Genomic DNA, 27,615 nt, shown 5'->3' on the forward strand with positions numbered 1-27,615 from the left:
ATATCCTATTTGATCCTCCCAACAGCCCTGGGAGGTAGGTGCTCCTATGATCCCCACTGTACAGCTGAGGAAACCGAGGAAACTCACCATCCTGTAAGATGGAATCAGCTGTGAAAGTCATACCTCTTGTGATAGAGGATTTTAATTACACTCCTATTTTATTCCAATCAGAATTAATTAGTTTAGTGTAATTCCATAGGGGGTAGTGATTATTAGTAATTATTAACATTATACTTGTCTATCAAGACACATTTAATCAACTAACATTAGTATAAGAAAGTCCAAATTAACACATAGTTTACCTTCGGGGATAATTAAATAAGATAGGCTCTTTCTTATAATAGGTCCCAACTACGAGATTATAAATTCACTTGCTTGTAATGAACTAGAGGACCTGGACCCTTTATTCCTACTAAGGGGACCAAACCCAATGTTGCAGAGATGACTCAATGACATGGAAAGTCCCCCAGCTATTTTTGTTGCCCCTCTGTCCCTCATCACCCCTCTACTGCTCAACATGGGGAGATGGCCATGAGCACTTGGCCAACAAGTGACCCTGTTTGCTGGCCTGTGGCCTGCCTGTCTACCAGCCCAGCCCATGGGTCTGCTTGTCAGCTCAGTAGGAAGGTCAAGATACAATGTTTGTCACTCAACGGGATTCTTTATTTTATGAAGACCCTCCTGGAGGGTCAAGGCCAAGATCTATCAACCAATGAGACTCTGTTTTTAGTTTGCTTCATCTGTATTATCTGGATATCAGGTACTATCTGGATATCAGGCCCTGGGGAAGGGGGCATCTCAGATCATGAGAAATTTGAGGTCCCATTCATCAAAGGGGGTCAGATCCCTTTAATAAATGGTTATTAGCTTAGAGCTCTGCCTCAGTTTCTTTTATTGCAGACTGGACATTTTTTAGACCCTACACTCCTCAGTACACTGCCGCGCCCCCCCCCCCCCGCACCCCCCCCCCCCACGTCCCCTTCTCTGATTAGAGAGGGTGAAGGGTAAAGTTTGGATAGCTCCTCCCGGATCCTCCATCATTTAAGGAGCTTTCCCTGCCTCTCCTCAGCAACTTTTCATGTGTAACTTTCCATTAGATTATGAGCTCCTTGAAGGCAGGGGCTGTCTTCTGCCTTTTTTTATCCCTAGCACCTAGCACAGTGTATGTAGCACAGTACATAGTAGGTGCCTAATTAATGTTTATTGATTCTGACTCTGAAGTGTACAGAGGTTGTGACTTACCGAAGATCACATGACTAGTAACTGAACTCAGGTCTTCCTGAATCCAGGCCCAGAGCTTTATCCACTGAACCACCTAGATGTCTACCCCTACCCCTACCACTACAACTACCCCTATCATTACCCCTACCCCTACCACCATGGGAAAAAAATGCCTGCTGCAAGTACAACCCTAAGAGCTGAGGACACTGATGCTGAGAGAGAGGTTAAGGATTTGCCGAGCATCAGCAAATGACAGAGACAGGATTTAAGGCCAGGTTAGTACAAATATGATCGTTTCCCTTTTACAAATGAGAAAACTGAGGCTCAGAGTGACTTGCCTAAGGCCACACAGCTAGGACATGCCAGCATTTCTACTCCAACTTAAGTTTCATGACTTCAAAACTAGTTTCCGATAGGCCACCATAGAGGTGTGTTCAGGGAGGCTGGCTGTATGATTTCATTTGTGTCTGACGCTCTGTGAGCCCACTTGGAGTTTTCTTGGCAAAGATACTGGAGTGGTTTGCCGTTTCCTTCTCCAGTTCATTTTACAGATGAGGAAACTGAGGCAAACAGGGTGAAGTGACTTGCCCAGGGTTATACAGCTAGTAAGCATCTGAGGCTAGATTTGAACTCAGGTCTCCTTGATTTCAGGCCCGGAGCTCTATCCATCGCACCACCCAGCTGCTCAGGGAGATATCTAACAGGCACAGCGTCAAACACTGAGGGAGTGCATGGGAAGGTGAAAAGTCTCTGCCCCCAAGAAGCTCCCTTTGTAAGGGCGCTCAGGAAGAGCCCTGCCCCACCCCCTCCACAGGCGCTCAAATAGGGTACTAGCATCGATCCCTCCTATAGCTCTCTCATCTGATCCTCCCAACAACCGGGGGGAGGGGGGGCTATTATTTACCCCCTTTTACAGAAATCCTCATCCGAGGCTAAAGAATTTGCCCAGGGTCATACAGCCAGTAAGTATCTGAGTCTGGATTTGAACTCAGCTCTTCGTCTGCAGGCTCAGCGCTCTGCGCACTAAGGGGCCACCCAGTGGAAATGGAGGACAGTTTCAACTTTCTAACTCCTCATACCCCTCCTCTGGGTAGGATCAAACGTCACCCCCCTCATCTTTGCTCCGTCCTGCCACTGGACTTGGAAGACTCGGGAGGAGAGAGCGAGGCTGACGACTTCGAGCGGCTCTGCCTCACTTAAATCCAGTTCAGGCTAAGTCTAGATATCCCCTCTGGAAGTCATCAGTCCTCTTTGAAAACGAAGGACGAACAACAATGTAACCTTTTGAAACAGGGAACACCTTGGTAGGCTCATGCAACAAGACTTGAAAAGAACTCGGAGGATCATCTGGACCTGCCTCATTTTACAGACGAGGAGACTGAGGCCCAGAGAAGTGAAGGTCACACAAGTGGCAGAGAGCTGGGACTCGAACCCAGTCCCTGGGATTTTTCACCTAGTCCAGTGTTTTTTCCTACTGACTCACCTCATTCTATTCAGCCAGCCAATAGGGGATTAATTAAGTCTCAAGGGTGGAGCTGCCTCTCTTACCACAGCCGTTAGCTTCCTCCCCACTGCACCCCCAAATCCCCTCGGCCCAGAAAAAGTCACCAAAACTACACCAGCAATCGCCAGGACATAACATGGAAGGGCAGAATAGACACAGAGTGAAGAAACACGGGTTTCAATCCCAGGTCTGCCGATAATTTTCTGTGTGGACCTAGCTATGTTATTCAACTTCTCCAGGCCTCAGTTTCTCTTATTTGTCAAATGAGAGACCTGAGTTGCTGACCTCTCAAGTTCCATCCAGCTCTGATAGTTTAGGATTCCATCAGAGAGAGGGGAGACTGACACCACAGAGGTCCAACTAGAACCCCAGAAGCAGGGCGTTTGGACTTCAGCCATATTTATTTTCCCTTTTAGGTCATTTCTAAGGAATAATTGGAGAAGTCAGATTCACACATTCTATTTACATTGGCCTGCTAAGCTCTGTAGGGGTGAGAGGAAATGACAGGGAGACAGACAGACAGACACACACACACCCCCATGCATACAAAATACACATGCACTACTGGTGACTCACCACGGCAGCTGCTGTGTCTGCAGCTAGGGAGGCCCAGCTGAGGAGGAGGGTGAGCACACCGCAGCAAAGCATCCTGGAGAGAAACGGACATAGGTAAGAGGGGCTTTCTTCTACCCTAACTGAGCCTAGTCACAGACTTAACATCTACAGGGACTCTAGAAGCCTTCTAGTTCAACCCCCTTATTTTTCATATGATGGTCCAGAAAGGTTAAGTGACTTCCCCAAGGTCACAGTCAGCAAAGGGCTGAGCCAAGATGGGAACTCAGATCCCAGGACTTCAAGCTCAGCATTAAACCCCGCTGTCTCTAATGCCTACTGGTGAGGGAAGCCTCCTCTCATGTGGTTCTTGGGGCTTCTCACAATTCAGCACTTAGGTCAATCCATTAATTACAGTGACTATGACATGGGGAAAATCTATAGTGGCCTGGGGAGGCTACAAGAGACCAATGATCCTGAAGTAGTACAAACAGAAAAAGATGATTATGATTTCCTCCTGGTACAAAACAGTGCCAGAAATTGCTGAGCACCCACAACCTGGTGTCTCAATATACTTGAAGGAGAAAAGGGTCTGGTCTAGCAGGTCCTAACTCCTCTGAGGCCACATATTATCCTCAGACTGCTAAGTGACACGCCAATGTGCTCCCTCTCCTAGGGCAAAAGGGCCTCAGAAAGGCTGGGGGTGTTTTCAGTTTGCTGTGGAGTTACTGGTGCTCAGAGTTGGAGTCTTTTGGCACCCTGATGATGATGGTTTGCCTGCTCTCTGAAGAGGACTATCAGTCTGTCTATAGCCACAGACTACTGCACCTGTTTCAGAGGTGGCAAAAGATATGTTTCTTTAGTATAAGACACTTCAAAATGGTGGCAGGATTACAGGGATACAGCCTAGTTATAGGTATATGCACAGGTAAATGTCAAAGCAGAATGTAGCAGAGGGAAAAATACTATATTTGTAATTAAAAGGACTTGGGTTGAAATCCCACCCCTACTATTTAATACAGTGAGCTGGAGAAGAAGCTAAAAGGGATCTACTGTCTGGAAGCAATTGGCAAAGTGCTAATTAGCATTTTCTTCTGGGGGGTAAGGGGACAGGGAAACAGGGGCAAAATCAATTGAACTGGCAAAAACCTACATGATCTCCCATCAAGTCATTCTGATGGGGTTTCAGGGAACCCCCAAAGAGCAGAATACTGAATAGGGTTGTCTGGAATGAATTCATGGACTCAATCATTCTTTAAGTCAAGGTGGCAAAGGTTATTGTTACGCTGTTCAGTGGGCAAGAGTTCTTAGGGAACCTGTGACCTTAGAGGTACGATTAATGTTTATATAGGATAAACTATAGTAAAACATGTGCCAAATATGCTAACTAGGTGATTCAGGGAGGGATTAAGGAGTGGTCAGTTCTTAAAGGAACATGCACCTTTTGTATTTACTGCACAGGCGTTTTACCTAGAGTTCACTGGGAAAAGCCCAAGGAGGGAGGGCTACAGGAAGGTGTAGTTTTTAGGCCTGCAATGTCACTAAGTTAACTAGTGGTCAGGGCTGAGAAATGCCCAGTCTGCCACCTATCAATGTCTTGTTTGGCAAGATAGATGGAGGGAGTATACATATGTCTAAAGCCTATGGTATACATAATGAGGAGTCCGGGATAAGTAACAACGTAGGGAGGTGGTATAGATAATCCAGTGGAGTTCTTACTGGTGCAGTATGTTACTGTGCCAGGGATAAAGATAAGTATTTGGCTGGGCCCCAACTCATGAGTAATTGCTAGTCATAGTGTCCTTGGCCTGGGGAGAAACTGCCAGGGACAGCGTTTTGAGACTAGGGAGAAATGTGATCTTGGAATTGGGGTCCAAGCACAGGCACCCAAGCACCCCATCACTTCTATCTCTCTGGGCCTCTCTTTATCTGCAAAATGAAAGGGCAGGACCCCAAGATCGAGCCTAGCATTTTAGCTCAAAATTGACGGTTCTGATTCTACCCTTGGGGTTTGGTACAGTTAGTAACTGCCATCATTTGAACTCAGAGGATTTCTTGGGTTCATGACAGCCCTGACGTTCTATTCTTAATTTTTGCTCAAGCAGCAAGCCAGAAAACAAGCAGCTTTGGGTGAAGCACCAATGAATGCACCCAGCCAGGTCAGGGCTTGGCTTAGGGAGAGGGTAACCAGACATATCTTGCCAATCCCACCTCTTCATGTTATTGGACACCCCCATCAAAACTCTGACATTACTTAGGGTCAAGGATACTCACGTAGCTAGGAGACATTTGGAGTGCTTAGCCAGCCCCAAGCAGGCAATGAGGCAGATGACCAGGTCCAAGATGAAAAGTAAGAGGTAAGAGAGCCACCTGGCAAAGGAGGAAGGGGGCAGTGGTCAGAGAAATGAGAAGCAGCTGATCCACAGACAGAGCCTGTATCGCTAAGGATGTCTAGGGCAATTTCTGACATACTTCTTTCATTATGAATGAAATACCCATCATCTACAGTTAAATCAGTGAGTAATGGGAGGGAGTAATAGAAGGGAGGGCAGACTAGGGGAAGGGATAATCAAAGTGCACACTGTTTTGGGGTGGGGGGTAGGGGAGTGATGGGGAGAAAATTTGAAACTCAAAATCTTGTGGAAGTGAATGTTGAAAACTAAAAATAAATTTAAAAAAGTAAAGCATTGAGTAAAAACACAGTCCCTTCCTTAAAATGTGAAATAACCAATATGTCTGAGTCAGAGGGGGCTACTGAGGATGGGAAAGCCCAGAGCATGATTTCTGATTGGGCCTGGAGGAAAGAAGCCCCACTTGAAAGTGACATCAAGGTGTAGTACAGAGAACTCAGGACTGAAGTCTGGAGATCTGAGATGTGGGTTTTAGCCCTGGCTCTGCAATAAACTAGCCGTACGACTTGGAATAGGTTATTTCCTGCCTTGGCCTCAGTTTCCTCTTTCCAGCCTTCCTAAAGCAAAGCAGTTGGATTAGTTCATGGGTTGGTGGGGAAACAACAGCTGAGGACCAAATTTGGCTTCGTACAGTCTGTGAGCTAAAAATAGTTTTTCACATTTTTAAATACAATAAAGTTTTATTTAAAAATGTAAAAACTATCATTGGGCAGCTAGGTGGTGTGGTGGATAAAGTAACAGGACTGAAGTCAGGAAGACTCATCTTCCCGAGTTCAAATTTGCCCTCAGACACTTCCTAGCTGTGTGACCCTGGGCAAGTCATTTAACCCTGTTTGCCTCAGTTCCTCATCTGTAAAACGAGCTGGAGAAGGAAATGGCAAGCCACTCCAGTATCTTTGCCAAAAAACCCCAAATGGGTTACACAGATTCAGACATGACTGAAATGACTGAACAACCAAAAAATCATCCTTAGTTCATAGTTTGGCCATAAAGGGGCCAACCTGTAGCATAGTTTGTGGACCCCCAGACTAGTTGTCCTCAAACCCCCTTCCGTTAGGTAAGGGTCACAAATACTCTGTGATCCGAGGATAATTTTTCTGTTTGGACAAGGCTTGGTATTTAACTCTGAGCTCGTGGCAAATTGTTGGAAATAGCCAGCAAGTGTCTCTTTGGACTTGTAGGCCACTTTGGCTATTCAAAGTCCAAAGCAGGCCTCAGAGTGACGTACTTCTGCTTCACATCTGGGATGCAAGGAAGTAGCTGGTGCTTGTTGTTAACTTAAGCACACTCCAACATGAAAAGCTGGAAGAGACGTGAGAGATCATTTAATAAAACAACCACAGAATCGGGAATTAGAAGAGACTGCAATGACCTTCTGGCCAACTCAACCCTGACGGGAATCTCCACTGTAATTTAGCTAAGAAGCGATTGTCAGCCTTTGCCTGAAGACCACCAAGGAGGGTGAGCTCACCCCTTCTAAGGCAGCCACCCATGTCATTTCTGGACTGTTCTAATTACTAGAAAGTTTTGTTCTGTTTTCCTGATATCAAGCCCAAATTGGCCTCTTTGCCACTCCTATCCAGTGATCCTGGTTCTGCTTTCTGGGATGAAATAGAACAAAGTTAATCCCCCACCCCCCACCCCTTCCCCATGATAGCTTTAAAATACTTAACAGACAATTCACATGTTCCCCTCCAGTAGACTCTAGGCTAAGACATCCCCAGTTCTTTCGATTGATCCTCACTGGCAATAGACTTTAAGGCCTTTCACCATACTGGATGCCCTAGTCTCAGCATAACAAACTTTCATTGTTGTCATTCAGTTGTGTCCAACTTTTCCTGACCCCATTTGGAACAAGGATACTGGGGTGGTTTCCTAACTGAGGCAAACAGGGTTAAGTGACTTGTCCACGGTCCCACAGTTACTAAGTGTCTGAGGCTGGATTTGAACTGAAGACCAGTCTTCCTGACTTCGTGGTCCAGTACTCTATTTACTGTGCCATCTAGCTGCCCCCATAACAACCTACAGCTTATTAATAGCCCCCTTAAAGACCAATTCCCAGAACTGAACATGATATTTTAGATTACGTCTGATGAGGACAGATGCCAATAGGACCATAGCTTCCCAGTTTCAAGGAGCTATGCCTCCTATTACCTGTTGGGATTGCAAAATCACAAACTCCCAAACCCTCAGATCGTTCTCAGAACTGCACCCCAATGCTGCTTCCCTCACCCTTTACTTGAGATGTTGATAACCTTGTACCTACCTGTAAGACTTTACATTTATCCCTGAGGTATTCCCTATTATTAGATGCTCTCACCTGCCAAGATTATTTTAGAACTTACTACATACTTAAAAAGAAAACCAAGCTGTACACAGCAGATCTGCAGTTTCATGGACAATCTTTTTTTTTTTTCCTGTTCTAGCATGTGTATGGAAATGCCCATTTTATTTGTGTTTAATTAAAAATAAATTAAAAAAACCCTTCATTCAAATACTCTCCATCATGTTTCCCTCCTCTCCTTCCAGGATTTCTTCACATGAAAGGAGATTCCAACTCCTGTCTTTTATAGACAAGGAAACTAAGGGCCAGAATTGGGGAAATGACTTGCCAAAGGTCACATGGCTACGCAGTGGCAGAGCTGGGATTAACCAGGTGTGTTGGCTCTAAGCCACACATTGCTTCTGTACATACCCTGAAATTTTTTTGACTGTTATTTTTTTTTTGTTTTGTTTGGGGGGGTGGGCAGGGCAATTGGGGTTAAGTGACTTGCCCAAGGCCACAAAGCTAGTACATGTGTCAAGTGTCTGAGGCTGGATTTGAACTCAGGTCCTCCTGACTCCAGGGCTGGTGCTCTATTCACTGTGCCACCTAGCTGCCCCCATACCCTGAAATTTTAACAGAGAGGGCCTGCTTGTTCTGTACACAGGTCACTCAAAGGTAGAGTTAACACACAAATGGAATCTGAGAGACAAGGGCTTTGCTCAGATTTTATTAAGACAGATCCAACTACAAATAACCTTCTTCCTGGATAAAGAAAAGAACATGGCAGATGACCTGACTTGATCATTGATCTCACAGATGAATTAAGCTTATCTCTATATCGCTGCTATTCCCAAACTGTGGAGCCCCTGGTGCCCTTATGCCACAGCAAACTCACAGGGGCTCTGCAGGAGATCTGAAATTTTGATCTCACTACTTAATTAGCAAGTCTGTTAGGTTATTTCTTTTGGCCTAGAGATGCCTTGAAAAAATTACTGAGACACCAAGGTTGCTATGAACTGGGAAACTCTGGGAACCGCTGAACCATGGGCTAAATTTGTGCCCCTTCTGAGCAGAATACCAAAATCTAGGGACAACATATTACAATATACTAAATGGACAAGCGCCCCAAACATAAAGTAATTAGAGAGCAGGTAGTATCTTTCAGGTCTATGGTTATAGGGAAAATTCAATCAATCAGTCAATAAATATTTATAAAGCACCTACTGTGTGCCAGGCACTGTTCTAAGACTTCACAACCAAATAAACAGGGGAGGTCACAATAGGTCAATTAGGTTTTACTAAAATGTATCTGTGATTTCATCAATTTGGGAGTTTGTTTTAGTGATACAAATCACAACCCATCCTATCCACCCTGTCCAATAGACAAGAGGCCTTCCTTGATTTCTCCAGACACAGTAAGGATAACAATGGAATTTTTGCAAGAATAAAGGGAAATTACCAACAGCCATAGCAAAAAATGTTGCACATGTGAAATGCAAATTACATAACACTGAAGTTTCACCTCACATCCATCAAATTGGCAAAGATGCTGAAAGACAGCAATATAACACAAGCACACTAATAATATTCTTAGGGGAGCTGTGAATGGGTCAAATGTTCTGAAATGTCATCTGGAATTCTGTGTTCAGTGTCACTGAACCATTCCTATTCTCTGACCCAGTGATCCCAGGGCAGAGCTTAAGGAGGTCAAAGACAGAAATGTCCCATCCATATATTCCAAAATACGTATAGCAGCACTTTTTGTGTAGCAAAAAATTGGAAGCAAAGTGGGAGCCCACTGATTGATGGACTTGAGTAACATACTTAAGAGTGAATGAATAAGATGTGATCTAAAGAGGAAAAGACTGTTCAAGGTATTTGCTTGCTTTAGACGGGAGGGAAAGTGGCCATGAATGGATGTGTAAAGGCCAATTTGGCCTTTTTATTTGTTTTGGCCTGGGCTCTAGAAACGTGAACATGGCACAGAGTAGGAAGGGTGCTGGATTCAGAGTCAGAGAACCTGGGTTCAAATTTTGCCTCTGCTGTTTATTATCTGTTTAACCTTGGGCAAATTACTTTGCCTCTACAGCTGTTTCCTTACCATGGGAGTTGGGGTGTGTGTTATACTACATGACCTTTAAGGTCCCTTCGGACTCTAAAACTGATGATTCTATGACCTACAAAGGACAGAGCTAGGGGAAGGAACACTCCACTAAAGAAGGCCATCAGCTGAGAGGGCAGCTTCTTATGATGCTGTCTTATGTATTATACATTTTCCAGCAGGACACACTGGGGGTGGGGGTACACTGCATTCTGTGGCTACAGCAAGCAAGGACAACTATCTCTTACCCTGGGTGGGAGGCAATGTCTTTTTAAGTCTCATGTTCTTGAACTTTGTGATACTGATATTTTTAGTTTCTTATTTTTTTCCCCTCTTTTTTGGCCAGGCCAGGGTGTTCCAGAGTCATCTATAATTGGCTCAGAAGGGCTAATCATTAAATTTGTGGTATGAGCATTTGTCCCTCAGAAATTGTCAAATGTCACAAAATCTGGGTTTGATTTATTGTTTTCTTGATTGCCTAGGCTTAAGAAAGTGATAATAATGCAGATTAAACTTCAAAATGTGTCAAAGGTATTTTTTTTTCCCTGGAGAGCCATTTGTTAGCACCCTTCTGCTTCTGGATGTATCTACCTCTATTCAGTGTCAGGTTATTCCTATGGTAGCCTCCATGATGGAATCCCAGGAGGCTGGACCCAGGGCATAGGCTTGCCGAGTCTTTGGGAAATGAACTCTACCTCATTTACCCCTTGGGACTATGAAATGTAGAAATATATAGACTTAAGTCTATATATGTTATCTCTATATTTTATATCAACTAAGACTATAAAATATTAAGAAATATTTGTGTGCTATAAATAAATGCGCTATAAAGTATGAAGAAATACTACTAGTGGTCTGAAGCTGGTATAATAAATTCTACAGCAGGGAAAAAAAAAATCCAAGGAAGAATTTTGATTCCCCGAAACTAGGATTACTAGTTTCTTTTAATTATAGTGACCAAATTAAAAGTGGGAATGTATTCTTGTTCAATCCAATTAAGAGAAGTGTCTTTTTGTGTACCTGTGGCCAGACTGAAAAGGGAATCCTTAGTAGTGGTCTTAGAGGAAGTAACTGGTCTCAGGAAGGCATTTTCTCCAAGAGTTCACTAGCATTAACATTACCATTTAGGTAAATCAAAAACACTAAACTTAAACTATATACCAGAGGTTCTCAAAATGTGGTCCAAGGAGAAATAGGAAGAGAAATTCCATTTAAAGTTACTGTAGAAACTATAAAATATTTGGGAGTCTATCTGCCAAGACAAACCCAGGGCCTATATGAACACAATTATGAAACACAAATAAAGTTGGATCTAAACAAATGGAAAAGCATCAGTTGCTCGTGGTTAGGCCGAGCTAATATAATAAAAATGACTTACCTAAATTAATCTATTTATTCAGTGTTATACCAATCGAACTACCAAAAAATCATTTTACAGAGCTGGAAAAAATAATAACAAAATTCACCTGGAACAACAAAAGGTCCAGAATATCAAGGGGATTAATGAAAAGAAATGCTAGGGAAGGTGGCCTGGCCATACCAGATATTAAACTGTACTACAAAGTAGCAGTCATCAAAACTACCTGGTACTGGCTAAGAAACAGAGTAGTGGATCAGTGGAATAGGTTAGGTACACAAGACGCAGAGGTCAACAACTATAGCAATCTACTCTCTGATAAACCCAAAGAATTCAGCTTCTGGGCTAATAATTCACTATTTCACAAAAACTGTTGGGAAAATTGGAAAATGGTATGCCAGAAACTGGGCATAGACCAATATCTTACACTGAATACCAAATAAAGTCAAAATGGGTTCATGATTTAGGAATAAAGGCTGACACTATAAGCAATTTGGGAGAACAAGGAATAGTTTACCTGTCAGATTTATGGGAAAGGGAAGAATTCATGACCCAGCAAGAGATAGAGAGCATTACAAAATGCAAAATGGATAATTTTGATCAAGTTAAATTGAAAAGGTTTTGTATAAACAAAGCCAATGCAACAAAGATTAGGAGGGAAGCAGAAAATTGGGAGAAAATCTTTACAATTAGTGTCTCTGATAAAGGCCTCATTTCTAAAATAGACAGGGAACTGAGCCAAATTTATAGCAATACAAGTCATTCCCCAATTGAGAAATGGTCAAAGGACATGAATAGGCAGTTTTCACAGGAAGAAATTAAAGATATCAATAGGCATATGAAAAAATGCTCTAAATCACTATTGATCAGAGAAATGCAAATCAAAACAACTCTTAGGTACCACATCTCTCCTGTCAGATTGGCTAACATGACAAAACAGGAAAATGATAAATGCTGGAGAGGATGTGGGAAATTGGAACACTGTTACATTGTTGGTGGAGTTGTGAACTGATCCAGCCATTCTGGAGAGCAATTTGGAACTATGCCCAAAGGGCTATAAAAATATGCATACCCTTTGACCCAGCAGTACCACTTCTAGGGCTGTATCCCAAAGAGATCACACAAGAGGGAAAGGGACCTGTATGTACAAAAATATTTATAGCAGCTCTTTTTGTCGTAGCAAAGAATTGGAAATCAAGGGGAAGCTCATCAATTGGGGAATGGGTGAACAAGTTATGATATATGAATGTAATGGAATATTATTGTGCCATAAGAAATGGGGAAGATACGAACTTCATAATAACCTGGAAAGAACTACGTGATATGATGCTGAATGACAGGAGCAGAACCAGGGGAACACTGTACACAACCAAAGACATATTGATTCTGTGATGGCTAACTTTGATAGACTTGACTCTTCTCAGCAATGCAAGTTTCAAAGACAGCTCCAAATGTCTCATGATGGAAAGAGCTATCTACACCCAGATAAATAACTATGGAGTCTGAATGTGGATTGAGGGGAACTACCTGTTCTCTTTTTTTTAAATTATTTTTTTTTGTTTTGTTTCTTCTTTCTCATGATTCACTCCATTGATCATGGTTATTATTTATGACTTGACTATTGTGCAAATATGTTGAATGTGAAGGTATATGTAGAACATATATCAGATTCCATGCTGTCTTGGGTGCAGGGGGAGGGGAGGAAGGGGAAGAAAATTTGGAACTCAAAAACCTGTGGAACTGAGTGTTGTAAACTAAAAATAAAAAAAAATAAATGTAAAAAAACTATGTGGTCCGAGGACCCTTTGGGATCTCTAAGACCATTTCAGGGGGTCCATGAAATCAAAGTTATTTTCATAATACTAGGACATTTAAATTTCTAATATAGTAAATACTGATATAGAGAGATTTAATTATTTATATCATATAGTATATTATTAATATATAACTATGTAAGATATTATCATATATAATATTATATTAATACATAATATATTGTTATTTTATATTATATATTATTAATATATTTATTTGTATATTTATATATTAATGATATCTATCTATCTATCTATCTCTAACATCTATCTATCTATTCCATCTGGCTCCTGTAAAATACCTATCTCCGATATGACCAAAAGTTCCTTAGGATCCTTAATAATTTTTAAGAGCTGAAATGGGGTCTTGAGAACAAAAAGACATATATATATATATATATATATATATATATATATATATATATATATATATATACTATATGTACCACTGTTTTACTTTGCTGTGGAATTTTATCATTTGTTTCAAGTTCACTCTTGCATTTGTAAGTGGACATTACTTGAGCCAGAAAAACTCCAATTAGTGGTGGGAACTTTGTTCTTTTGCCTCCACCATGGCCATTTGCCCATCCCTTTCTCTCCCCATTCACAGACAGAAGCTCAAACTGCTTCAATCCATCTCACCACCAATATGAGGATTTCCCCCACTGCTGCAGACCACAATCTTTTCATTCTGTAAAACTTATATACATATCTTCTCATGACACTTTCACACAGGATCCGGGCTGTGGTCTTCCTCTTGGTCTTTTAACATTCTATGGGTATCAATACAGAACTTGGGCTGTCTATCTGTTATCTCTTCCTCAAACTACAAGACCAACCCACCTTTCTTTCAGACCAGCGATGTACATGCCACAGAGTCCAAAGCTGGGTTATATAAAAATTCCAAACACCAGAAACTTTTTGCCTTGTTAAAGGAAATAAAAATACGAGTAAGGGTGCAGAGGCTGGTTGAGTGACTACCTTACATTAATTAAAAAAAGAGAAAAGCATTTATTAAGTACCTACTATGTGCCAGGCACTGTGCTTAGCGTTTTGCAAATATCTCATTTGATCCTAACAACAAACCTGGGAGGTAGGTGCTATTATTATCCCTGTTCTACAGATGAGGAAACTGAGGCAAATGGAGGTTAAGTGACTTGCCTAGGGTCACACAGATAATAAGTATCTGAGGTCAGATTTGAACACACATCTTCCTAACTCTAAGTCCAGGGCTCTAACCATTGTACCATCTAGCTGCGTAGGACCCCAGATCCTAGAAAATCCTAAACATATAAATTGGTTTTTGTGCTCGACGTTTTACCTTGCTACTTTCTGCCTGATTGCCAGATTCCTCATCTGGCCTTACCAGTTATTTCTGCCACTCTAGGAGGTTGGGCCAATCCCAGCCTTTCTGTGCCTTAATTTCTTCACCTTTAAAATGAGGGAATTAGATTAGATCATGCCCTAAAATCCCTGGGTCAGGGCCATGTAGTTAACAGCTAAGGGAGTGGCAGAAGGGAGGAGGAGAAAGTTAACAGAGAGAGAAAAGAGGGAGGGAATTTTTCCAGGTCCCGAAAGAGTCAGGTCCTTTTATTCTCCTAGAGGCAAAAGTCTAATAACATTTTTTTTCATTCTCCTTTCCTGCCAATAGTTTTTGGCTTTATTTACACTACAAAAACTATAAGACACATGGGGCAGGGGCTGGAGAGATGCCACAAAAGCAGAGGGGGAGGAAAGAAGCTGCCCCCATCACAGCTGCCATCTATAGACCTGATTAAAAGCCTCTTTAAGTACAAAATGAGGGTTCAGACCTTACAGGGAAGAGGTTCTGGTGCTCCCAAAGAAAAGAAGCACCCCCAGCCCCTCAAATGAGACCCCAGTTTCCTATAGATTTCCCTTTGTCCTGAAATGCTTTGCACACACCATAGAAAGGTACAAGGGCCCCATGAAATCATCTGCATTTTACAGAACCAGAAAAACTGAGGCCCAAAGAAGGAAACACAGTTACTTAGTGACAGAGAGGTCGACCAAGGTTATATAGGGAATTAAACGACAGAGACAGCATTTGAACTCAGTGCCTCTGGGTTTTAAAATAGTTTTGACTTCATAGACCCCCCCGCCCCTACCGAATAAGTCTTGGGGATACCCCGGGACACCAAGACCACACTGAGAACTGCTATGCTCTCCCTGCTGCTTCTGTATCACATCTGTCTTCGATGTTGTTTTTCACACTTTGAACTTAAAATCTCCTGGGGTTTTTTCCTTCCTTCCCTAAAAGATTGATGTATTTTCAGTATTTCATGTTAAAATACCTCTAACTCATTTTACAAGAGTTTACATTTGAATTAAGTTTCCCAGTATCAATGTCCCTTTAATTTTTTCAAAGTCTAAAACCTTTCTGACATTTTATTGCCATTATAAGGAGGGGGGGGAGGGAAAGAGAGGGGGGAGAGAGAGAGGGTCAGGAGGAGGGGAGGTGGAGGGAGAGGGAGAGAAAGAGCACACTGAGATGTGAATGGACAGAGTGTTGGATCAGAAGTCAGGAACATTTGGGTTCAAATCCCACCATTGCCACTTAATAGCTGTATCACCAAGGGTAAGTTATTTAATCTCTCTGAGTTCAAATCTGACCTCAGATACTTACTAGCTGTGTGATCCTGGGCAAGTCACTTACCTCCAAATAAAAAACCAAAACAAACAAAAAAGAAATACACACATGCATATATACATACACACATATATGCTTTGTCCTTTTGTTCCTTTGGTGGGGCTCCCTTGCCGGTGAACTCCATAAACCTTCACTGGTTCCTAAATTAATGGGACTGGGTTTGGGTTGTGGTTTCAGTTTGGGTATAGGTTCTAGTTCATTCAAAGCCCTTCACAATCTGGTCCCTACTTTCCTTTTCAGTCTTATCTCTTACTATTCCCTGTCGGTTACCCTATGCTTTAGATAAATTGAACTATTCACTGCTCCCCATATACTGCTTGAATTTCTTTCTCTGTGTCTTTGTTCAAATAATTCCCTCTGATCAGGATGCTCCTCAGCTCCTACAGTTCATCAGTCAGTGCCATTGCTAAAATATGTTGCCTAAAAGAGAACACCACCTTCTGCACTGCAGACATTACATTTCTATTAGGACAGCCATGGATTGCATTCTGATTTCTGAACGACCTTGTCACACTGTTTATTGACTGATGTTGAACTTGGCCTTCACTACAACACTGAGATCTTCTTTGACATGAACTGCTGTCTGTAGTCTATGTGGATATGTTACATCAAATCCATTTTGAAATAAACCTCTCTCCAAATGTTCTGATTCTCAGTGAAGAGTGAACCATTATTACCACAACTATGAAAAGGCCAATATTAAACACCTAACAGGGCACAAACAAAACTACAAAGTCCTCTCACAATGAAAATCTCTAGGTAACAAAAAGATTCTTGTGCTCTAGAGGACAGCCTTTAACTAGAAGATTATTTCATCCTATGGTTTGCCACTAATCAGATGAATTTGGAAAGCACTTTAGATACTTGTACAACAGAGTTCAATTTGTATACGTAGATACAGTCTGTTTCTGGCATCTGTACATTTTTAATCTAAGATATTTTTCACAGAAGAGTAACACCCACAAAAAGGTGGCAAGTCACAGAAGAGGAGGCAATGGGGAGAGAGTCATATTGCCAGTCAGCCAGCTCGAGTTAAGTACCTACTATGTGCCAGGCACTGTGCTAAGGGCTAGAAAGGGATACAAAGAAAGGTAGAAACATGATCCTTGTTCTCAGGATGGTCACAGAGAGGGAGACAACCATGAAAAGAAGATAAAGAAAGGCAAATTGGGGGTAGCCTCTGAGAGAAGGCACTAAGACTCATGAGGACCTGGAAGAGGTTTCTTGAAGAATTTAGGACTTTAGCTGAGAAGCCAGGAGGTGGAAAAGAAAAGGGAGACAGGTCCATGGAGGGCAGGCCAGGGCCACTGGACTGCGGAGTATGTAAAGAAGAGTAAAGTATAAGACTGGAAAGGTAGGAAGGGGCCAGGTTATGAAGGTCTTGGAAAGCAAAACAGGATTTTATATTTGATCCTGGAGGTGATAGCGAGCTACTGGAAATTTTAATTTTTTTAAATTTATGGAATAAGCATTTCCATAACACAATATAATAAAAAAGATGATTGCACATGAATCTGCAAATCCGTTACATACAATTTACTATTCCTTTCAAATATATGATAAAATTTCATGTGAATTTCTTTTTTTCTCCCCCTCCCCACTGATGGCTACCATTAGACACAAATAAGTACGTGTGTGTGTGTGTGTGTGTATGAAATTATTCTATACATACTTCCATTTCTCAGTTCTTTCTCTTGACGCAGATAGCAGCTTTCTTCACATGTCCTTTATAGTTAATTTGGATATTTATAATAGTCAAAATTACTTACTTGCTCAAAGTTGTTCTTAGAACAATATTGCTGTTACTGTATACAATGCTCTCATGGTTCTGTTCATTTCACTCTTCAATTTCTTGCATAAACTTAAACCCCTAAGGATCAGTTTTAGACCCTCATAGCACTTCCTACGCGTGGAAGAGGATTTTGTCCAGGAGATGGGTTTCTCTGGCAATATCTTTTCTGTGCAGTTGTTCTGCCTTTACTGTGTCCATATTTTGTATTTATTTATATGTGTAATGGCATATGATAATACTTAATAAACTGGATGGAAGCTCAGAGATAATTGAGATGTAATTTTAATAATTAATGTGGAAATATGAGAACATTATATAAATGCTATCATCATTTTACAATTCCATATTACCACTACTTTTTAAAGAATGGAGGCTGACATGCTTAATAAGTATTTTGATATTTCTAAATTGTAAACTCATAGGTGTCTCCTGATTTTTAGGAGTGAATCCAGAGAATAAAAATAAGGAAACTATGAAAATGTTGGAAAGAAAGGGCAAAGAATTAGGAGATGACAAGGTAATTCATAGCAAGGTCAATGCTGGGGAGATCACTCACATAATATTCTGTGAATTTTCTGATCAACTGGATCATGCAAAAATACCAGATACAATAATAACAGGAGACTGCACTTGGGAACTGATCTACAAATCCTCACTGAGGAAGAAGAGTTGGATGGAAGAACAGAGACCTTAATGAGAAAAGAGACCTGAAAGCAAGGAGACTGAAAAGAATTCTTAAGTTAAACTGAGGCTATTCAGGACCAAAGGTGAGGGGAGAGAGAGAGAGAGAGAGGAGAGGAGAAGAGAGGACAGGAGAGGAGAGAGAGCACAAGCTCTCACCTGTGGATGACTAGATCCCATGAATGGAACAATGACAGTAGGTCAGGCTGAAATTAGACAGAACATTGCAGAGGAATATCATAGGTTAGGATTAGGAAGCTTTTCTGGGGAACAAACTTAGGAAGTCTACGTCACCAAGTGACAGAGTCACTCTGGAATTGGCAGGCATCTGAGTTAGAAAAGATGAGTAGTTTGATGGAATGCCTGAGAGGGTTCACTTTTGGACTTGCACGATGCTAGAAGGATATCCAGCCTAGACTCTGGTTTGAAAAAACAAGAAAGACAATTTCATGTTGGTGGGATGCCCCGGGAAGAGCCCACTGACTTTGTAGTTTACGTGAACATGACTGAAGAGACACCTACAGAGTTGAGCAACAGAGCCTGAGGAAACTGATGAAATGAGAATGGAACAAGTATGTGGTGGCTTGATACCAAGCCCAGACCTAAAATGGCATCCAGCTGACTTTGATCTATATCAGCCTGAACCACTTTTGAAAAACTAACGGATGTCGTTTGTAGCATGGAATGCACAGCAGTGCTTGCCCTGCTAAGACTCAGCATCACCTAGGTCCGCAGCATCCTCTCATGTGTGGGCTAGAAGAAGACAGAAAGAAACAGAAGTTTACAGTGAACCTGTTACAAGAGGGAACCATAGACAAAACTGTTCTACTTGTGAAGCCAAAAGACCAAGGAACAGGGGTCACAAGAGCAAAATCACCACCAGCACAATACAAATGAAGAAGCAGTTTTCCCTTCCTTCCCTCCTTTCTTCCTCCCTTCCTTGGCCTGGATGGACCCACAAGTGATGAATATACCCCACAGAGGAAAGCATAGTTGGCATATGAGAAGTTAAATTCCAAAGCATCAGCATCAGGCGATGGAGATGTGTCAGTGAACCCTGGACCCTGAAAACACTAAGAATGACCATCATCAGCTTCATTACAGCCTGATACAAGAACATCACTGAGGCACAACCAGATAAGAGGAAAAGCGAGGGAAGCAGCAGGCTGGGGGACAAGCACTGCCACTGCAACCCTTGGGAACGATTACTCTGTGCCATGGTTGGCATCCTCTTGCCCCTTTCTATGAGCCACCCTCTCCCCATCTGCCTGAGAGCTGGGCAGAGGGCATTTGAACCCCTCCCATCTAGAATCCCCTGTGCAGCAACCCGAATTTCAGCAGGAAGATACTCAAGAGACATTTAGTATCTTGCAGCTCCAATTCGGAAAATCAAAGACTAGCTAAATTTTGAGCAGAAAACCCACAATTCACTTTCCAAAGGGTTTTCCTCCAGAACCCGAAGATGATTTGTAATAGTGACAGCCTTAACACCGAAGATCCTCTGTATGTCCACACTCAATCAATAAGAAGGTGTAATGGAGTTGATAAAAAATGTGAAGAAATTTAGGAGGCAGAAAGGAGCTTTTCAAATAAATGTTCCTACATGGGAAAAAGGAGGTCAGCAAAAAACATTTATTTTAGAGGTTTGGCAGAAGTCCTTCTTGTCATCCACAGAAGGTCATAAAAACAAAATCCATTATGAGTCAATTTTTAAAAATTCAAAAAAACCCACAAGGATGCTTTGAACTTAAGTTTCTTTTCTTTTCACTCCTCTTCCAGCATCTTTCACAAATATTGTTCAGTCAGCATAGAATACTAATGTCAATTTGAATGAACAGGTCACACAAATGCCAATCAAATGTCTTTGGCTTGTAAATACTCTCAGCTCAAAACAACAGGATTTGTAGCAGCTCTGCTTTGAGTGACAGGTGAACGTGTTGCAATATACTTAGAGATGCTGTGTGTGTTGAAAAGACCTGTAATTTCCAACTCATGCATGCAAGTGCATAAGAAACTCTTTTGCTTACCAAACAGAGATATTTAAGGACCCCTTGAACTCTTCATGAAATAATGATGGGTAAGTACTCAAATACAAACTGAATTAGACTGGCTTAATTTCTTTTAGCTGTATATGAATTTGAAAGAAAATTGTGTTCTCAGGTTAGGCAAAAAGCAATTGTGATTTAAGGAAAAATGTTTTAAAGGGATTTTTTAAAATGGTCCCCTTTGGTTTGAAGGCAGGAATTGTTTTCACCAGTGAAATAAATAGCATCTTCAAATCATTATATTTGGGCTTTTGTTTCTTGAACAGCTGTGTATACAATTATAAATTTTTTTTAATGGTGCCTAGGTAAAATTTAGTTGGGCCTGGTACAGACTTAAGAAGGAGCCACTTATTAAACCGACAGCTTTAAAAGTGGTTTTTTTTCCTAGTGCTAAAAACCCATTTTTTTTTTTGCACTTTTAGAAGGTTATGTAAACTTTTCAAAACTATGTGAATCTATTAAGACAGCTAGGTGGTACAGTAGATAAGAGCGCCAGGCCTAGAGTCAGGAAGACTCTTCTTCCTGAGCTCAAATCTGGCCTCAGACACAAAATAGCTGTGTGACCCTGGGTAAGTCATTTAACCCTGTTTGCCTCAGTTTCCTCATCTGTAAAATGAGCTGGAGAAGGAAATGGCAAACCCTTCCAGTATCTTTGCCAAGAAAATCCCAAATGGGGTCAAAGAGTTGGACATGACTGAACAATAACAAATGTGAATTTTTTACAATAAGGCTTGACTATATGTACAGCATAGTTTTTTTTCCATCAGTGTTTGAGGCTGCTCATAAGGCCTCGAAAGGTACATTAACTAGCCAAGTATTGCCACATTGGTTACTGCATTAATAAATCAAACTGACCTCTTGGGAAAACAGAGATGAAATCAGAGATCATTTATCTGAGATGGACAAAGAAGGACTGAACCCACATACAGCATTTGGTACATAAATATATTAAAGTCAAAGGGTTAAGTGGAAAGATAATACTGGGAAGGAAATAAGTGCAGGCAAAACAAACTTTCTTATCCTGAAGATGGGGAGTAATAAATGAGAGAGGAGGAAAAAAAGCAAAGGACTACAATGGTACAACTACACCTTAGATTGCCTCTTAGATAACTGGGGAATGGCTGAATAAATTGTGGTATATAAGTATAATGGAATGTTGTTGTACCATATGAAATGATGTAAGAGACAATCTTAGAGAATCCCGGGTAGCATGAACTGACATAGAATGAAGTGAGAAGAACCAAGAGAACAATTTATATGAGGACAATAAAGAAAAAAAAACTTTCAAAAACTTAAGAAGTCTTATCAATGAAATGACCGTACCTCCAGAGTTCCTGTGATGAAGCATGCTACCGGCCCCAATAGAAATGGTGGACAAGGCCACTGTGTAGGTTCATTCTGCCTGACTACGCTTATTCGTACCACAGTCTTTGCTTATTTTTTATTATTTTTCTTGGTTAAAGAGGGAAGGGAACACTTACCAATAATGATACAAAAAAAAAAGGCCATTGGAATATTTTTTAAAAGTGCATAGAATAGAACAGAAAGGAGTTCAGAAGAAAGGAAAGTTTTGAATGTTATATGTAGGATTTATTATACATTTTTTAAAAAAGAAAGTGTTATGACAATGGAGCTTTATGGTTTCAGAAAGAATCCTCTTTTTGTATTCTATGTGTAAAGAAATGCTCATTTTTGGTGTTTAAGTTCAGAATAATTTTTTTTTAATTAAAGAAGATATAATCAGAGAGGAAAAGCTATTTTCTGTTAAAATGTAAATTATGTAGCTATATATTTGTGAAATGTACCTGAGAATAAAACATATTTGGTTTGGAGGAAGCGGATTCCAAGGATCTAGTTACCGAGAAACAAACAATGGTATGACATCTGAGATTGTTATCAGGAATTTGAAGCAAGATGTAACATTTTGCTGAAAAATGCTGCTTTTCAGAGAATTTGGATGAGCCTTGAGAACCACACAGAAAGGCAGAAACATGAAGCATCTCAACTGAAGAGGAGATCAGAAAGCAGGGTGGCGATGGCCTGAATCACTCCATCAACAATCTATAATAAATATAATATATAAATATATAAAAATAATAAATATAATAAATAAATCAATGTTTATTAAACACCTATTATGTGCCAGGCACAAAATCGCCATTTTCCTATTTTAGATACACAAAAACAGTTAGATACAGCTGATAGCCACAGCCTGATACAAAAGAAACATTAAAAAAGATGTTCTAAAGAAAACTGTTACTTTAAAACAGTAGCTTAATAATGATAAAACACAGCTTCCCTTCCACTCAGCACGGGGAGCTCCTGAAAAAGGTCCTGCTTAAAGCACACAGAGAAAAGGGAAACTGAACAACTCTTCCTAGGACTGAGAAAGATCCTAGTTCAGACAGGTGAGGAGAACTGAATCTAGAAACAGAGTTTAGAGACTCTGCTCTAGAGTTCCCAGAACAGGTAAGCCAGTTTAGAAATACTGGTAGTGAGCCTCTAATGGCAGAAAGGTCAACAGGTCACAAATGAATCAGTACAGAAGCCAATCTGCCAATAAGCTAAATTAAGATGTTGTGGGAGAAATGTAAAAAATGTATATGTAGTGTTATGAATGTATTATTGTTGTCGTTCAGTTGTGTCTGGCTCTTCATGACCCCATCTAGGGTTTTCTTGGCAGAGATACTGGTGTGGTTTGCCATTTTCTTCTCCATTTCACTTCACAGATGAGGAAACCGAGGCAAACAGGGTTAATTGACTTGGCCAGGGTCACATAGCCAGTATCTGAGATTGCTTATATTTAGCTATTATTATGATTGCAATAGCTAGCATTATATCACCTTTCCTCCTTATTTGAATGAAAAAAATCAATCAGTATTTATTAAGCACCTAGTATGTGCCAGGCACTGTCCTACGTGACATTATTTGAAGCAGCCTGACAAGTGTTGCTTTGAATTATGATATGTGTTTTGCATAGAATATTAATGTGGATTTGATGCATCTCAAAATCATTTTTGGAGACTGAAAATTTTGACTGTGTGGAGAAATTTAACACTAGCTTCTCTCAGAGTATAGTCTGGAAAACTATACATACTGTTACTGCATCTTTGAGAACCAATGGAGTCTTGGAATTACTGCTTAACTGTCAATCAACCGCCAGCTGTTTAGATGTCATTTTACAAAGAGTCTGTGAGGAGACTGAGAGCTTGACTCGTGTTCTGGAGAGAATAACTGTGATAGGTGAAGAGAAGCTAGAGGAAAGGATTAAGAGAACTGATTTCCTGCAAGAACTGCCTTTAACTCATGGAGAGAATTTCTGAGAAAAGACTATGCTGAGAGGACTGAATGGATTTGTGTTTTCAGAATTAAGCAGACACTGGTGGTGGTAATAATAGTTAAAGGTGACTTTGGCTGTGACGTTTCTCACAACTGACACACTGGAAATTTTTTTCATATCTTGTTTGTTACACTGATAATAAATAGCCAATACTTGAGAGAGAAGGAGAAAGAGCGAGGAGGGAGGGAGAGAGACAGAGAGAAAGAGGGAGAGGGAGAGGGAGAGGGAGAGAGAGAGACAGAGAGAGAGGGGGGGGGAGGGAGAAAGGGAAGAGGGAGAGAGAGGGAGAGGGAGGGAAGGAGAGAGAAGAAGGGAGAGAGGGGGGAGTGGGGGAGACAGAGAGAGTGTCTCATAGCTAATTAATGAAGGAAATATTGCAATTTTAGTACATGTAAATATCAGAATATCCTCCTTGATTACATTAGAAGATGGAGTAAAAATGGGTAAGAAAAAATGGGCCAACAGCAGACAAAGAGAGGGGCAGTCGCCACACACACGCTTCACATGGAGCAACTCACCTGCTCCATATGAACAGGTTGTTTTCCCCATAGAATGCAAACTCCACGAGGGCAGGCACAGGGTCATCTTTCTGTATGTATCCAGGGCACTTCTCATAGTACTTGACACATAGCAGATGCTTAATAAATGCTTGTTTAATGAATACTGAGAAGCATGGAAAGACCTATATAAACTAATCCAAAGTGAAGTATGCAGAGCCAGGAAGGCAATATATTACAATGACTACAATGTGAATGGAAAGAAGAGCTAACACTAATCAGTCAATGGATCCAAACTAAAAAAGAAACAGAGATGCCCAAACACTTCTCCTCACTTCTTTTTGGAGGTGAGAGACCACAGGAGTGGAACAACAACTCTAAGATTAGATTTTTTGGATATGTCGATTGGCTTTGCTCAATTTTGTTTCTCCTCTTCTCCCCCCATCTTTGTAAACTCTCATACAAGGGATGGCTCTCCTGGAAGGGGAAGGGTTACAGATACAGAGGGAATATCAATAAAAATCTATTTAAAAATGCTTGTTGATTGATTGAACTCACTCTTAGTGCAGTAGTTTCTTTCTGCTTGTGATGCATTAGGTGTGTTAATGGGAAAGATACAGGGGCCAGAGTTAGGAGAGCAGCTGGAGAGTAGTCAATCTAGAAATTTGGGGTTAACCCTGAAACATTGTTGCTAAGTGCTTTCAGACCATTAGGCTGGAGAGGTTTCAAGAAGTGGAAGGACAGTGGAGTTTGTATGTGCACAGCTCTTACTAGTTATGTCCCTGTTTACTAAGTCCTGTTATATGTGCTCTTAACGTGTGTCCTGTCTTCCTGCTACGCCGGGAGCTTCCCAAGAGCAGAAATCATTTCTTTCAGTTCGATTCAATCCAACCCAACTGTAGCTGGGCGCTACATACAAAGACTAAATGGGAAAAAAACACACCCTGATCTCAAGAGGCTTACACTCTCCCAGATCTCCAGGTCACAACGTATGCTGAGCTGTAAAAATGCAACACTAGTCTCAGCACCAGAGACAGAGCACACATCTTCCTAAGAGCCAAGGTTCTTCTCTGGAGTTGAGTTTGGACACTAGAAGGTGTTTACAAGGCTTGCGAGATGTTTTAAGCACCACAGGCTTTTCTGAATCAGCCTGTAGGAAGGTGAATGAGGGGGAGAGGAAAGGAAAGAAGGCTACAATACAGAGCTCCATAAAGCAGGATTATGGCAGAATGGTGCCTAAGGGAGTCTCTGGGATTGGGTATTTGGCAGTCGCAGGAAAGGTTACCTCTAGATGGTGAATCTGCTACCTCCCCCAGCTACTTTCTGCCTGCCAACAACCCCTACCCAAGGCTATATCGGAGCCCTGTCCCCACTGCCCTCCTCAACCCTATGCCCTGCATATAAATACTTAATCCTGTTTGTGTATTCATTCAACATCTTCATCCAATCCACTGTTACCAGATTAACCTTTCTAGAACTGCACTGATTATTCACTAGGCAACAAGGTGCCATTGCAGATTTTTGAGCCTGGGATCAAACTCTTTGGCCTGGCATTCAAGACCCTCCCCATTTGGCTCTCACCCTACTTTTTTCAGGCTTATCTCATAGCATTCCATAATCCCTGTACTCTGGTCCCAATGCTATTACATATGCTCCATGTCTCCCTTACCTGCTGAAATTGTACTCATTATTCATGGTCTAGTTCAAATTTCAAATCGCCTATGCACCTCCCCTGAGACTCCTGGTTGGGCATATAAATTGGTAAGGGGAATGGCTGGAGGCAAGGAAACCCATCAGGAGGTTATAGAAATAGCTCAGGCAAGGGGTGATGAGACCTATAAAGTAGGTGGCTGTGTGAGTGGAGACAGCCAGCTCAAACTTGGTAATGTTAAATTTTCAGTGTGAGCAGACTTGATTTATTGTTTTGTTGATGGCTTAGACTTAATAAAGTGATAGAGAAAATGGTAACAAAGTAGATTAAACATGAAAAGTGTATATGACACACTTTTAAGGTGAAAAGTGTATCTGGTGGGGGTAGGGAGGAGGAGGAAGAAGTTTTCATGTTAAACATTTACCAGCAAAACCCTATCCCTAGGTCTAAGTTACTCTTCCTTCCCTAAGAGCACTTCAAACCAACATTGTACAGCACAGTACTTGGTGTGAATTTATGCCAATAGAGTAAATCCTTGTTAAATTAAATTCATTCTTTTTGTCCCTACATTCTTCCCAAAGGGTCTTAGACTTTTGTAAATACCTTGAGGGCAGAAATACCCCTATAGGAAGTACCTGAATTGTCCCCACCGACAATCAACTGCTTATTTTCTCTCTCTCTCTGAAGCAACCAAGGTTAAATCACTTGGTCAGGGTCACACATCTAGTTAGTGTCTGAGGTAGGATTTGAACTCAGGTCCTCCTGATTCCAGGGCCGATATTCTATCCACTGCATCACCTCACATCTGCTTATTAACTCTTCTGGACATCTGCCTGGAAGTCAGGATACAGAATGAGAGGAGACCGGTGTTGTGCCTACAATTCCCTGCCCACCACCTCCTCTCTCTCACCTGTAATATTCCACATAGGTGGTCCTGTTGGCCACCTCCATCAGCTCCATGCTGACATCCCTCCACACAGGCAGGCCTGAGAGCTGTAGGATGATGTTGCCAGACATCTGTTGCACGAACTTTAACGTCTGGATATAGTCTCCCCTGGCAGCAAAGATCTCACTGAGCCGGGCCAAGTGCTGCTCCAGGTTCACCTTCATTTTCATCGTGGTACCTGACACCTGGAGGGGGGGCCAGGAAGAAGAAAGAGGCATGAGAGAACCTGTCATTCAGGGTGGGAGGAGACAGCTGTCAGATGCTGGAAGTACGCAAAGCAGGCAAACATTCTGGGCTCACCACGTAGGAGGAACACTTTCTTAGCCTACATCAAAGTTAGGGGTTTTAAATTTGTGGCCCATAGACCTGCCCCGCTGGGATCTGTATGTAGATTTCAGTCTGTGAACGTAAAAAAAGATTTTAATAACTATATTTCAATATAATTGGTTTCCTTTGTAATCCTCTGTTTTATCTTATTCATTTAAAACATTCTACTGAAAAGGGGTCCCCCAGATTGTCACAGGGGTCCATGACACAAAAAAGCTTAAGAACTTCTGAACTAAGTATATACAGGACAACCTCTACCCATAAAATGAGAACAAGATCTCTCATGAAAGGAATATATAGGGATATGGTAAAATAGGATTAGACAGCTTATTGTAATCAATGTATCTATATACTGAGAAAGGGTATTTTTTTGCCCAAGGAAGTTATTTCTTTTCATCCAAATAAAAGTATTTCATTGTTTTCATTATTACTCTCTATTTTT

The 27,615-nt window shown here is 41.3% G+C and overlaps 1 protein-coding gene across 1 annotated transcript in view; it reads right to left on the reverse strand.

Annotated features, from left to right (window-relative positions):
• The window catches only part of TTYH2 (tweety family member 2), an 87,214-nt gene that overhangs the window by 21,791 nt on the left and 37,808 nt on the right, over nt 1-27,615 (reverse strand). The window contains exons 4-6 of the mRNA XM_036758039.1: nt 26,811-27,031; nt 5,552-5,647; nt 3,302-3,374 (exon numbers count right to left, since the gene is read on the reverse strand). Coding sequence (XP_036613934.1) covers nt 3,302-3,374; nt 5,552-5,647; nt 26,811-27,031 — 390 coding nt within the window. The remainder of the gene's footprint in view (nt 1-3,301; nt 3,375-5,551; nt 5,648-26,810; nt 27,032-27,615) is intronic.

Source organism: Trichosurus vulpecula, chromosome 4 (assembly GCF_011100635.1).
Source record: "Trichosurus vulpecula isolate mTriVul1 chromosome 4, mTriVul1.pri, whole genome shotgun sequence".
Classification (NCBI taxonomy): domain Eukaryota; kingdom Metazoa; phylum Chordata; class Mammalia; order Diprotodontia; family Phalangeridae; genus Trichosurus; species Trichosurus vulpecula.